This window comes from Myiozetetes cayanensis, unplaced genomic scaffold (assembly GCF_022539395.1).
Source record: "Myiozetetes cayanensis isolate MyiCay16 unplaced genomic scaffold, myiCay2020 scf20-37, whole genome shotgun sequence".
In the NCBI taxonomy this organism is placed as follows: domain Eukaryota; kingdom Metazoa; phylum Chordata; class Aves; order Passeriformes; family Tyrannidae; genus Myiozetetes; species Myiozetetes cayanensis.
This window is the reverse complement of record NW_026087412.1, coordinates 4626301-4640220: the sequence shown is the minus strand read 5'-3', so window position 1 is coordinate 4640220 and position 13920 is coordinate 4626301. Positions and strand designations below refer to the sequence as shown.

The window sequence follows — 13920 nt, the reverse complement described above, 5'->3', positions numbered from 1 at the left end:
GCTGCCTCTGCACCGCTCATTCTCCTGCCTGTGCAGCCTGAAGGGCTCCAGCTCCATGTGCTCCTCCCTGGGCAAATGCCCCAGCCCCGAGCTGGGATCGTCCCACACCTCGGCCATGAAGGAGCAGCAGCTGACGGTGAGTCCACTCGCTCAGGGGAGGAAATGGGATGGGGAGGAGCAGCTGGGTTGTACCCAACCCTGGCATCCTTCAGTATCCTTTCATATCATGTTCTCCAGCTGTCTTCTGGTGTTCCTGGGCTCTGTGGTCTGGCCAGTGGAGAGAAAAACAGACTTGTGCTAACCAGGCATGATATAAAGCAAAAGTTGTGTATAAGTGTCCTGCAGAGGAAAAAAAATGTGCTGTAGGGCAGGTGGGGCTGGGTAACCTGGCAGGTGGTGATGGTGGGTAGTCCTCAGTGTGCCTGTTTTTTGGGGGTCTGACACATTCATAATAAACAGCCCAAAGCTTCTGGGATTACAGTCCTGCATCTCTCTTTGTTGATCCCAGTAAGAGGAATGCTTTGAAAATGTAATCCTCTCCCAAGTTTCAACCTTCAACCCTGTGCCTCTCAGTTAAACTGAAGCACTGCTCTCACAGTGTGCTGAAACACGACTGGGGCGAACACAGAAACCTCTGCTCAAACTGGAATCGCTTAAAATAAAGTCAATAATATGTGGAATACCTTGCATTCCTCTCTAATGCAAGGAAAAGCCTTAGTACTTGGTGTGACCCAGCTCCACATGCTGCTTATTTGGGTTTGTTTTCTTACCCTCAGTGGCTGGGGCTCACAAATACTGTGATTAACTGGACCATTCTGAAGGTTAAGTCTGTTCAAGAGAGACTTGCATGATCCCCTCTGCCTCCTGCAGAATTTGGGATTATGGTGTACCAGATAATATTTTTAAATGCTTTTAAGAGCATTTCAGCCCTTGGGAATGAGATGCTCACAGCAGTGTCACTCAGCTGTGTTTAGGAAGATGATGAAGCTGCAACAATTAACTTATTCTTGTGAATATTATAAAGCTATCCAAAGCCAAGGAACTCACCTTGTACTCGGAGATGTTCCCAGTGAAGAAACGTTCCTTTGCTGGAACTTCTCAAAACTGGCTACTACAGTGCTTAAGACTGGGAGCTGTTTGTGAAGCCCTCATTTAATTGACACATAGCTTGTTATTGTGGAACTAAATCTGGTTCCTATAGAAACTAGCTGCTTGTGACTGGTGGGGCTGTAGAACGAGTCTGTTTTGATAACTCCCACCTCCTGATGGGGTGTTGTTCCTGTGCAGTGTTTTAACAGCATCAGCTCTCCTGGCAGGAGCTGCAAAGGGGATGTTGCTGTGTTTAATGGAAGGGGAAAAAAGCCATGGAAAAGTGAAAATAGAATTTTTCAAATCTCTGTTATTAACTGAGACCTCAAGGGCAGTTAGGTGGGATTTCAAATAGACCCTCCACCAGGCACACAGGTTTGGGATTGTGCCACAGCTGCAAAGTGAGCAGGACCTCAGCTTCAGGGGGCCCAATTAACCCCACAGCTGATGTGTGACACCACATTTTCTCTACGGCTTCACCTGTAGATTAAACAGGCTGAAATACATGTGCTCTTGCCTATTATTAGTGCTGACAAATGGGTTGTGCCATTGTGTTTTAAATCTTCGAGTCGAATTATCGTCTGTGTTTCAAGCAAAGCAGTGTGTTTCTGACTGATTGAGTTGTGGCACGAGGCACTGGCAGTTAATTGCTACTTTATAATCACTCCAGTCCTGCAATGAATTCCAGCTCCTGAGGAACCCTGTGGGAACTGCACAGATCGGGGCCAACTTGCTCTGATCTGGTTGAACAGGCTCATAACGATTGCTACCTGGGATTAAACAAAATGGGTACTTAGTGAAATGCAATTCCCTTTCTTTGTCATGGATAACTTTAATCAGTGTTTTGGAAGCACCAGGGGAATCTGTAATCGTGCTCAGCCCTAGGACTGTTGGTGCCACGGTCCCAGACCTCCGAAGGTTCCCGCTGGCAGCTGCAATGACACGGCTGAGTTCACTTTGCCACCTTCTCTGTCAATCAGTCGGAGTCTTGCTGTGTTAGAGGCAGAAATGGCAGAAGAAGGAGGAAGAATTTGTCAAGATAAAAGTGCAAATCACGAGGGGATGAACTCATTTAAACTTTATAAACTTCCTTAAACTTTCAGGCCTTAAGCTTTAAGGTTTTGAGTTTGATCAGCAGAAGAGTCGCAGCGAGCTGTAGCCCTTGCTGCTGAGCCCTGCTGCAGGTGTGTCTGGGTGTCCTCAGCATGGATAAGCCACGTGTGTGCTGTGTGTGCAGGTGGCTCTTCGCATCCGACCCCTCAGTGAGGCTGAAGAGGAGGAGGGAGCTGCGCTCGCTGCCCACAGAGTGGGCGAGCAGGTGAGCTGGGGACCCCCACCGTGGGCACTGGGGACTCTGCCGGGTACCCCATGGGCCACCACGAGCCTTTGGCTTTTCTGGTTCATGTGCAAGCACCTGCTTTCAAATCCTGCAAAACCCCTGCCCTTGCTGGGACGTGGCAGGGATGCAGCTTCCCGTGCAATGGCACTTCTTTCTTCCAGTTCTGCATCTCCCACCTCTTGCTCCCCTTTTTCTCAGAGGCAGGAGTTGCAGGAGGCCCCCACTTACCTCTTCTGCATTGCTATATCTGTTTACATATTTTTATTGTGTCCTTGTTATTTACCTTCATTTTCAATGTAAATCTCATTATTTTCTTTTGTGCTTCAGCTGATCTTTCTCTGAACCTTTCCTGAACACACAGTAATTATGTAATATATCTGGTCTCCACTCAATAGTCAAATGGTAGCAGCCCTCCGAAGCAAAGAGAACATGAATCTCTCTTTCCCCTTTATGGATTATCTTACAAATGCAATTTTTGTTTAGCACCTTACCCGTGAAATACCTTTTTTTTTTTCCCCTCTATTTTTAAAGCAGCCATTAATCTCACAAGGATATCAGTTTTATTTTTATACAGCTTATTCAGACTTGCATCATCTGCCTCAAGATCTATTTTCTCTAATGGAAATCTGTGAAGGAAATGTGCATTGCATTAGTCTGAGTAACTTCTATCCATGTGAATGCTTTTCTCTTAATAATGCAAATAACTGTAATTATGAAAGCAAATTAAGTGACTGGGCAGTTGAAGTACTTGGATTTCCTGGTGTATTTTGATTTGCATTTATGTTCCCTGCTATTTTTACTCCCAGCTGAACTCATTTAGAACTGCCTCTGTCTGCTTATTAACTCTAACTCAAAACTGACTCTGCTAGTGGCTTGTTATGTTTTAATGCTTCCATGCAGTAGCAGAAGATTTGTGCTTTTAGAACACTGCTGGTTAGACCAGGCAGTAGCCCCAGGTTGGGAAAGAACTCTTTGGATGCATGGAGACACCGTGAGCAAAACTTGGATGTTACAGGAGCTCAGTAAAAGAGGCCTGAAAGTGTTAGTAAACACTTCTAAAGGAAACATGCTGGCCTCATTCTCCAAGCTCTGCTCTTGCCTGTCACAGTTACATGTGATTAAGTGTCAGTCCATCTTTTGCAGGCAAATCCTGCTGCTGAGAACAAACCAGGAACTCCCTTTGGAGTTTATTCTTGTGTTGCTTCAGGTTTTAAGGTCTGAGCTAGACCAGTGAAAACTAAAGAATTTCCTAAAAGCAACAATAAAAAAGTAATTCTGCTAATTGAAAACTTGCAAATCAAGGAGATACTTGTTTGAGATTTGGAATTTAGCAGGAAATGCAAAAGAAAAAGAAAACCCAAAGTTTTGACATTTCCTGAACTCCACGGGCACCTGTCCTGGACACTTGTCTCTCACCTGGTGCACCAATGCAGTTATTCTATCAGTCAGGTAGTGGTTGATCTATGCTCTAATTGCTTGACTAATGATCTGTTTACCTGAGAGAGAGTGAAAGCTGCTCTGGAGCAGGAGGCACAGGGCTCTCTGTCCTTCCCTTGAGCCTTGAGCATCTCCTTAGGAGCCATCTCCGTGGAGCAGAAACCCGTTCTCCACAGTAATAGTACACTGTGATAATCATGTACTAAAATAGATCCTAAAGGACGGAAAAGAAACAGAACCAGTTCTGTAACCTGCTGCAGCTCCTCTCCCACCTTTGTTTTTTCCTTAATAAAAGCCAGAAATAGAATGAAGTTTCTGTCCCTGAGCAATGCAGATACTTCGATCGGTCCTGCTGCACGAAAGGCTTTGGAAGATGACTTTGGGCAATTGTGCTCCTGAAGAACCTGACTATTTTCTTTCATAATTCCTGTCTGAATCTTAGCTGAAAATTGAGGTAAGAGGTTCTGTCCCCCCCTGCCTGCATGGGGGCCCGTTGGGTGTCGTGTCCCTGCAGCCACTGCTCTTGCCCAATGCCGGCGACCGTTTCACTGCTCAACAGACCTTCAAAGCATTTTGCAGTTCTCCAAATGACAGGAGTTGCAACATCACTTGCAAAACCAAGTCTGTCGGCCTCAGCATTGTGTGTATAAGTGTTTTCCAGGCAAAGCTGTAGTGCAGCATTCCCCTGGCCAAGGATAGTGCTGTAAGGAATCCCCACAGGCTGTTAACCAAACCCAGACCAAGCATTTCTTCTCCTGACTTTGTCCCCTAACAGGGGGTGGTCCTGATGGATCCAAGTGAAGATCCAGATGACATCCTGCGAGCCAACAGATCCCGAGAAAAAACCTTTGTATTTGACATGGTTTTTGATCACACAGCAACCCAGGTAACAGCCTTCCCTTTTTTTAACCCAAGGGCTTCACACTACAATTGTTTTCCCTGCTTGGATGAATGTTTTTGGCAGGTGAGTAGAACTGCAAAGCCCAGAGGCCACAAGTCACCCAGACAAAAGGTGACAGTGCTGAAGGTGAGAGGGCTGTGAGGGTTTTCCTTTTGCCAGACAAGTGGGGGGAGACACATGCAGTGTTCAGTCTGCCTCTCCCTCCCACTTTGGCCTCCCTAGGGGTGACAGACCTGAGCAGGGATGAAGAGCTTTGTCTCCTGAGGTCTCTGGGGAATGAGATCACTGTCGTATTTTTGGCTCTGTTGCTCACACAGCTTTCCCCTGTGCCTCTGTGGTTTCCCAGGCTCGTGGAGGGTGGTCTGGTGCCCTCACTGAGCCACGTTTTGCAGGCAGGTATGAGGTACACTGTGAGGATTTAATCAGCACCTGCATTTCGTGATCACCCCAGCCTTGCTTCTCACTGCAGTTTGGTCATCTGTGTTCTCTTTCACATCCAACTTCAGTGTGGCCCCCTTGTATGCTACCTAAGACATTTTTGGAGGCCCAGTGGCACTTCTCCATAAAAGATAAGGTCATGGAGAGAATTTATTCCCTTCTTCAGCAGCCACAAAAAAAAGACACAGTATTTCATGTTCAGAGTCCAAAAAAAAAAAATCATATTTACGGATATTTCTTTTAGTAGGCTCCTGCATCTTGCCTGCCTTTAGGTAAAATTCAATAAACCTCTGTGCTTTTCTGCTCATTTTGGTGATGTATCAGAATTCAAACAGCTTGCGAATCCTTCCAAAGCCCAGCAAATTTCTAAAATAAAGTCAGAAAATAATGGAGAATGCAATTACGGATAGGATATTTGGACAGCTGTTATACCTGACCAAAAATCTGTGCTTTTTTGACTGAACTAGGAGGAAGTCTATGTGTCCACGACCAAAAGCCTGATAGAAGGAGTTATTTCTGGATACAATGCAACCATTTTTGCATATGGTCCGACAGGTAAAGTAGTCCCTGTAGCTGTACTGCCCCAGATGAATAAAATAGCCCAGTGAAAACCAGAAATATTGAGCCAATTAAGTGCTTACTGTGAGAACAAGAGTGAAGCATTAAAATACCATTCTCACTGGGAAGTGTGAACCTCACTGAAATGCCAAAGTAACAGTGAAGCTGCCCTGTTTGAAAAGTCACTTAATTGAGGTAGAATTCAGTAGAGACAAATCTTCCCATTAAAAGGAGGAGGTGATAAGGGCATCTGTGCAATGCTGGAGGCTGATCTCAGGAGAACTGATGTAGCTGTAGAAAGCATTTATACAGAGCAGAGTATATGAAAATATATTTCTACTCCTGCTCTGAACACCTCGGTGAGCAGTCACCCTACCTGTCTGCCCCTCTGCCAGGCCTCTGCCCACTCTTTTTGGATGGCACACACCATGCCTCTCCTCAGGCACTGTCATTGCAGGGTGAGAAACTGGAGTAACTGAAGGAAATTAGGGGGTAAAGCACAGAAATCACTAGGAAACCAGGTATCATTTGTTGTGGAAACTTTCTCATGTGGAAGTTGGGCTTTGCTGCTGCTCTCTGTATCCTCAACAGGAACAGGAAAAACCTACACGATGCTGGGGACGGACAGTGAGCCGGGGATTTACATCCGTGCTCTTGATGACCTTTTCAAGGGCCTTGGAGCCACTGCTGAGGACGTGGATTACACAGTCTCCATGTCCTACCTGGAGGTGAGGTCTGTGCTGCCTTGGTCCAGCCTGTGTGGAGCAGCTGTGAGGGGTGTCTGAGTCTGTCCACTGAAATGCAGGACCAGCTCAACCCTAAGGACCCAGCGCTCGTCTCAAACCAACCTGCCCTTTCTTACCCTCAGATCTATAACGAAGTGATCTGTGACCTCCTCAACCCGTCCTCGGGGTTCTTAGACTTGAGAGAGGACTCCAGAGGCAGCATCCAGATAGCAGGAATTACAGAAGTCTCCACTACAAATGCTCAGGAGGTACCTTGAGCTGTGGTCTGCAGCAAGGGGAAAGGGAGGGTGTTTGTGCTTTCATGCAGCTGTGCTTTAAAACTTCTTGACACTTTCCTGTTGCCTGTGCTTACTCAGCAGTAAGGATGTTTTGTAGCAGGATATTGGTGGGACTGGATTAATGTGATGAATTATATGGGAGGGGCTGATCAGGGAGTAAAGTGAGTGGTAGGAACCAGGGTTAAATTGCCAGCTGTCCATCCTCTGCCTCCCCAGGGTGCACGCTGCATTCCTGGAAGGACAGGAGTGCTTTGATTTCTGCACACATGTGTCAACAACCATTTGGAGAGTGAGAAGAATTAACTAAACCCCCCTGAGCGACACTGATGTGCACTTAAACATGTGCCTTGGACGTGAGATTAAGAAAATTTCACAGAAAACAGCCCCAAACCCGACACACCCTCACCTACAAGGTCACGAACCACGGGGAGAGAGATCTGGGGATAACCAACAGCAAACCCCTGCCAGCAGGAGCAGAACAGTTTGCTGCTGCCCCGGGTGAGGGGTTCAGTCTGAGGGAACGCTGTGCCACGGCTCAGGCAGAGCTGTGCGTGTCCATGGGCTCCTCTGCCTCCTTCAGATCATGCAGCTGCTGACGAAGGGCAACAAGCAGCGCACGCAGGAGCCCACGGCGGCCAACGGGGCGTCCTCCCGCTCGCACGCCGTGCTGCAGGTGACGGCGACGCAGAGGAGCCCAAGGGAGGGGACTGGCGAGGAAGTGCGGATCGGGAAGCTCTTCATGGTCGACTTGGCAGGGTCAGAGAGAGCAGCTCAGGTACGGCCAGAGCTCGGCAGCTTTCGGGGAGACTCGGCTGGATTCCCTGGGCCGGCCTGCCCTCAGCTCTGGGGTGAGGGGCAGCACTGGGCGCTTCTCTGCTGGTTCAGAGCAGTGGTTTGTGCCTGAGACTGCCTGAAAATAATGACTAAGTCTGGAGATATTGGTGATATCTTTTATAAGGCCAGCTGCAATGATTGGAAAAATGTAATTCTGCTTTTGGGTTCTGCCTTTCCTCGGATCTGAGAAAAACAGCAGCGAATTTCACATCTGAAGAGAAGCTGTGGTTTGTTAGGCAGGGATTAGCTGGGCTGTTGGAGAGAAAGCTGATGGTCATGGAATAGAGGGATGCTGGTGGGTGGAAAATAAGTCAGCTGGCTCCTATGGGAAGGAGGAAATGCTTGAACTTGGGGAGGTGATTTGAGGAAGACAGATTTTACACACCAACTATTTTTACTGAGACCAGAAGTGCTGGAGTGATGTAGTTATGCACCCTAATTTCTGAAATAATCTTTAGAAGAGAGTAAATAGCTATCTTTTAAGAACCAAGAGGGCAAAGCTGGACCATACTCCAAGAAACTTACTCCTACCAGCACCTCCGTGCCTCAGAGTGGGGTTTAGCCCAGCACTCTCAGGTTGATTTTTGCAGGAGGCATTTCTTTGGTATCCAAGCCCTGACCCCGGTGATGCCACACGTCTTCCTGAGGTGCAGACCCACTGTTCTCAAGCGTGGGGTTTGTCTGTCTGTCCCCCTTCCCACTTTCTCCTCCCAACAGACTCAGAACCGGGGCAAGAGGATGAAGGAAGGAGCCCACATCAACCGCTCCCTGCTGGCTTTAGGCAACTGCATCAACGCTTTGAGCGAGAAGGGCGGGAGCCGGGCCCAGTTTGTCAACTTTCGAGACAGCAAACTCACCCGCCTGCTGAAGGTGGGGCACAGCCCCCTGCACCCAGCTCGGGGCTTGAGGGCTGATCCTTGACTATCTCTGTGCATTGCCACGATCCAGCTTGGAATGCTCCTCCAGGATCTCACGTGAGCTTTGCAATGCACCAGGGCCTGACTGGGACAGAGCGGTGCCTGTAACGTGATCTCTGAGATTAAGGGAGGACCTTCTATAGGGTTAAAGCAATTTTAAAGATTTGGGCCGTACATCTCAGAGCTCACAGGTGACCAGGGATTTCTTACATTAACTTACTGCCTTCGAATGTTTTATTCCTTCTATAAGATTTGGCTGAAATTGGCCAATAAATTTGTTGGGGCACGAGGGAGGAAGACTGAGAGTGACTGTGTGCTGTCACAAGTTGTCTCTCCCTTAGGAAATCAGAAAGGTTGCAGACACACTCTTTGCCACGCTGGTTATTTTATGGACCCTTTACAACCTCATTTATGAACCTCCCCTCAAGCCTTGGTGCTGAGCTATCGCTGCTGCTGCATGACAGATGTGTTTTCTAGAGGATAGTGGGGAGGAGGAGAGATGGAGAGAAAGTCAAGGCTCCTGTTGTGAGCGGAATTGAGAAGCTGCCACTGCATTTGTGGAAATTGCAATTCTCTTGCAAAAATTCTTCTTTTGTAGCAAGTTAATTACTTATTGATTTTGCTGTTGGTGGTGAGAGGGCCTAATGAATGGTCTTTCACCAGCACTTCCTTAACTCCTAATTGGGATTCTCCATCAGAATCTCAATGAACTGCAGGGGTACCCATACACAGTGGTTACCCCTGAGCAGCAAAACCCTGTCACATCCCTACTAACCATATCAACATTGCATCCCTCCAGGATTCCTTAGGGGGCAACAGCAGGACCGTTATGATTGCACACATCAGCCCAGCCAGTTCCTCCTTCGAAGAATCTCGAATGACCTTGATCTACGCCCACCGAGCAAAAAACATCAAGACACAGGTACCAGAGCAAACCAGTCCCCAGGAGTTTGGGCTGAGAGATTCAGTGAGGGTGGTGAGGCCCTGGCACAGGTTGCCCAGGGAAGGTGTGCCTGCCCCATCCCTGGAAGTGTTCAAGGCCAGGTTGGACAGGGCTTGGAGCAACCTGGGACAGTGGAAGGTGTCCCTGCCCGTGGCAGGGGTGTGGAAAAATATGACTCTTTAAGGTCCCTTCTGACCCAAACTATTCCATGACTCTACGACTAAAAGCTTTCAAATGGAAATAGAAGATGGAAGGGGTGAAAGGAGAACACACTTCAGGAGTGGGCAGTGCAGGTTGGTGTAGGGGCTCAGTGTGAGTGAGAGAAGAAATACAGATGAAGGGAACAGTGGAAAGCAAAATGTTTGGGTTGTGAATGAGAGGAGGAATGTCAGAGTGAAAAGAAGGGGCAGAATAATGGAAAGGCTGAGGATAATGTGCCTGGTATGGATCTGGGTGCACAATGTAAGGAATGATAGGTAGAAGGTGACAACAGTGTATTGGGAATGTCCCAGTGGGGATGCTGGGCCTGGAAGAGGAACTAAGGGCCTATAGCAATGAAGAATAAAATGGACAGGTTTGTGGGGTGAAGGAAGATGAACAGTGATCTACAACAGGCTTTTCCTTCCTTGTGGATCTATGTGTTTCTCCTGTGGACACAGGCTCCCTCTGTCATATTTTGGGAGCTTCCAAGGATTAGGGAAAACCACTAACTTACAGTCTCTCCACTCACGAGGGAAAATCCTTTCCCATCACAAGATTCAGTGTCCTCCAGCTGAAAGCCTGGCTTTGTTTGCAGCCCTTGTACCAATCGTGGGACCAACACTCCCCTATTCTGGCTCCCCAGGTGAAGTGCAACCTGCGGAACGTCTCCTACCACATGGACCAGTACACCGGCATCATCGCGGAGCTCCGCAGGGAGATCCAGCGCCTGAAGGCAAGGGTGGAGGGCCAGGAGAAGGAGAAAAGTGCGGCTGGCCCTGACCTCGGGGTTCTGCAAGGTAGAGCCAGGAGCTGGAACGGTTCTGGGGTGTCTGGAAGGACGAGAGCGGGAGAGGAGCTGTGTGGGTGGGTTGTGGCAGTGCCTGGTGGGTCTCAGTGCACACATGGCTGGGGGAAGCTCAGCAATGCTTGTAGAGAAGCAGAGTGGAAAACACAGTCTGATGGGCAGTGGAGGCAGGTGGGGGAGCTGGAGGTGTTTTTCTGCATGAACCTCTCTCTGATGCACCCTGTGACTCTGGATATTGCCCTTCTCAGCGTCTCCATCAACATTAAAATGTGTTACATTTCACAAACCTGCCCTTGAAAAGAGATTTGACATCAAATGGTGCCATTTGCTGGGGGAAGTCCTGTCTGTCACAGAGAGGTGACCGAGTTGTTGTAGCCTGTGTCATCATGGGCTCTGAGGCTGTGTCGGGACACCGAGCTCTGCTCTATGGCTCGTTGCATGTAATTAAAAAAAGAAAAGAACAGAGAGACAGGCAGGGCAAAGATTTTAAAACACTGATTGTTCTGCCCCAGGGATTGCTCCTTTTGTCAGTGAATCTGGCAAGAAATGAAATAAAAATAGTCAAGTTCCCTGACAGACTAGACCTGAGATATAATAGGCCTCTGCTACCAGTACCCAAGGTCATTTCTAGATAACAAGCAGAGAAAACTGGTACCTTTTTTGTTTTGGTGGGTGGAAAGGCAGAATAGATGTCCCTGCAATGCAGTATCCTCTTAATATTCACAAAAGCATGGCAATGAGCCCTATTTATTGCTAATAATACAATCATAAAGCTATACCAGAATTCTTTGGCACATGATGAACTTGACGAGACTGCAGAATGAGGCAGAGTCCTGTAAATGAATGTCTTGTAATGTGTGGCTTGGTCCCAGAGTAGTTTTGGGGGACTTCACAGAATTTCCCCTGGCCTAGTGTCAGCTCAGAAGTGTCTTTTCCTGCAGCAGAGAGGCAGCAGGGCTCTGAGGCACCCAGCAGCCAAGCAATGAGCACCTTGCGGGCGCAGCTGATCGGGGCTTTCAGGGAGCAGATGGAGATGCGTCACAGCCTGATGGAGCTGGAGAACACCAACATTGAGCTGCACGTGGACACCTGCAGGCACCTCCTAACAATTGCTGAGTGAGTACCTCCTCGGCTTCCAGCACAGTGTACACAGGGACCTCCAAACTCACCACGGGAAGTGAGTAGCCATAGCTGCATAAGGCAACCAGCACATATTGCATCGAGTTAAGGCTCAAGACTAAAAGTGGGGAAAAGCACTGTCCTTCCCATGGGAAGACCACATAGGAGGCCTGTCTTACAGATTTCCAAAGGGGAGGAAGCTAACTGTGCTCTTCTGCGTGGTTTGTCCAGCTCCAGAGCAGCCTGGACTAATTAGTTCTGCTGCTGTCATGGAAGAACAAGCTGGATAGACACAGTGAAGGGCCATGCACCAGTAGAGCCATGTCACTATGTCCCAGAAGTTCCTTTCTTTTTCTGGCTGGCAGCTGGGAACGAGAGAAGGCTCAGGGTGCACGTAAGGATGACATGCCAGCTAAGGAGGAGAAAGGAGAGAACGTGGAGGAGGAAGATGGGGAAGTGGATGTCGTGGATTCACCTGAACCTCATGAAGTTACAGTAGCAAGAGAAGAGATCAACCTGCTGCTGGCAGAACAGCGCAAGACAGTGGCCCTGAAGGTGAGGAGGGGAAGGTGCCCTTAGGATTTCTAGTCTGGCCTCTGCCTGGTGGGTGTTTGAGGGCAGGATGGCAGCAGAGGATAACTCAAAGGTTCGTGTGGATTTGGGCTCAACCACAAAAGCAGTGGGGCAACTGGACTCCTAAATAATTTGGGCTGCTGAAGGAAGCATCTTTGCATCATCCCCATATCCTTGTGGTTTTTAGGATGAAGGAAAAGCACCCATGGGGCTGGTATCCCCTATAAGTGAGCTAATCCTTCCCATTTTGAGGGTTTGTCATTCACTGGTTGTTCCATGTGTTAGTAATTGCTTTTAGTCATTATTTTTTTGGTAGTTCCCATTAACATTTGAGTTCCTCTAGGCAAGGACTGTGCATCTGTATATATCTGCCATGACTGAAATATGGTGGCTGGTAGTAGAACAAGCGAAATACAAAACACTTCTTGTAGATATTACTTCAATCTCAGCATGAAGGACACAGCAAAGATTTGCTCAAATGCCTTTGTTGCCCCAAGAAGCTGAGCTGCCTTGGCAAACCCCTATCTGTCTTTTTCAGACAGAGCTGGAGCAGCACTTAGCAAATGCCAAGAAAAAAGCTTCCCAGATGGAGGAGTTTTTCCCTAGACAAATCGCTAGTGAGGATCAGCAGGAGGTGCTCAGGCTTCTCTGCAGAGCCCATGAGCTTCAGCTTGGCAACACAGAGCTGCAGGCAAATACACTGTACAGGGAGAATCTATTGTGCCAGAAGGATTTTGTGATCCAGCAACTGCAGCAGCACTTGTTACTCTGTGACGACATCATTCAGCAGCAGCATATGCTGATAAAAGGTAAAGCAGCACCTTTTCTCCTGCTTTGTCCTTATCTCCAAGCTCTGTCTTCTGATGGCAAACTGGAGAACAATCCATCCAGAAAACACTGTCTTGGGCATCCTGACTTCACAGTTCTCAGTTGTTTCTCTAGGAGTTATTTTTAAGTCTTCCTCCTTGTCTCTGCTCCAGCCCAGAACATTCCTATCCCAGAGACGCTGGCCAGGTTACACCACCTGCACCTCTCTGAGCTGGAGGAGGGGGTGCTGAACCGCCTACTGCTGCTACACTCAGTGATGTCCAGCATGCTCAGGGTAAGGCAGAGCAGCCTGTGGTGCTGGAGAATCCACGCTGTCCTACGATGTTGTCATGGCCATGGATTCACACACACAGCCTGGCTGGGTCCTGGTGCCAGTCAGGAGCTGCACACAGTTTGTTTTATGAACATGTCGCCTCTGGAGCTCTACTCTCCTTCCCTCAGAGAATTAAGGCTTTTGGCAACAGAGAAGCACCCAGGCAGTGCTGTGCATGACCCAGCTGCTGTTGTGTCAGATTTGAGAGAGAAGTGGCTTGGTTGCAAAGAGGAAAGCGAAGGTTAGCAAGTGACTGCCAAAGGAGATTGTTATCCAGAGACATCTACTCGCTCATGGCACAGTTGTTATTGAGGCTTTCAGGTCTTTCCTGACAGAAAGGAAAGATGCTGCTGGCCCCTTTTCCTTTGGAAAACAGTGTTTTGAGACAGTAAGGGGCTGCCAGGAAATTGCCAGCCTTCAGCAGGGAGTCCAAGCACCAGTGTCTCCTGTTTATTATGCTTGTCTAGAATGAACGGGGCAAGGAGTTGGGTTTCACCTTGAATAATAAACTTAATGTTAGTCATGTTGTTATATGAGAAATTAAACTACTCTGAGTGCCCCTCTACAGGAGGGGAGCAAATAGCAGGTGGCTGGAACTATG

At 48.2% G+C, this 13920-nt stretch overlaps 1 protein-coding gene across 1 annotated transcript; it reads left to right on the top strand.

The window, feature by feature from the left end:
• The first annotated feature begins 55 nt into the window (after window positions 1-55).
• LOC126641266 (kinesin-like protein KIF19) lies at window positions 56-13498 on the top strand. The gene is made up of 15 exons (XM_050317775.1): window positions 56-136; window positions 2327-2407; window positions 4641-4751; window positions 5672-5759; window positions 6354-6490; window positions 6631-6756; window positions 7367-7561; window positions 8338-8490; window positions 9337-9459; window positions 10325-10478; window positions 11428-11602; window positions 11971-12160; window positions 12717-12987; window positions 13159-13280; window positions 13448-13498. The coding sequence occupies exons 1-15, from the start codon at window positions 56-58 to the stop codon at window positions 13496-13498; spliced, it is 2058 nt and encodes a 685-aa protein (XP_050173732.1).
• The last annotated feature ends 422 nt before the right edge of the window (window positions 13499-13920 follow it).

Excerpts from the sequence above, each read along its gene's own strand:
- LOC126641266 (XM_050317775.1), top strand. The coding sequence starts at position 56 with ATGTGCTCCTCCCTGGGCAAATGCCCCAGCCCCGAGCTGGGATCGTCC. Across the intron at positions 6,491-6,630 it reads TCTCCATGTCCTACCTGGAG|ATCTATAACGAAGTGATCTG; the intron begins GTGAGGTCTGTG and ends TCTTACCCTCAG. Across the intron at positions 10,479-11,427 it reads TGACCTCGGGGTTCTGCAAG|CAGAGAGGCAGCAGGGCTCT; the intron begins GTAGAGCCAGGA and ends CTTTTCCTGCAG.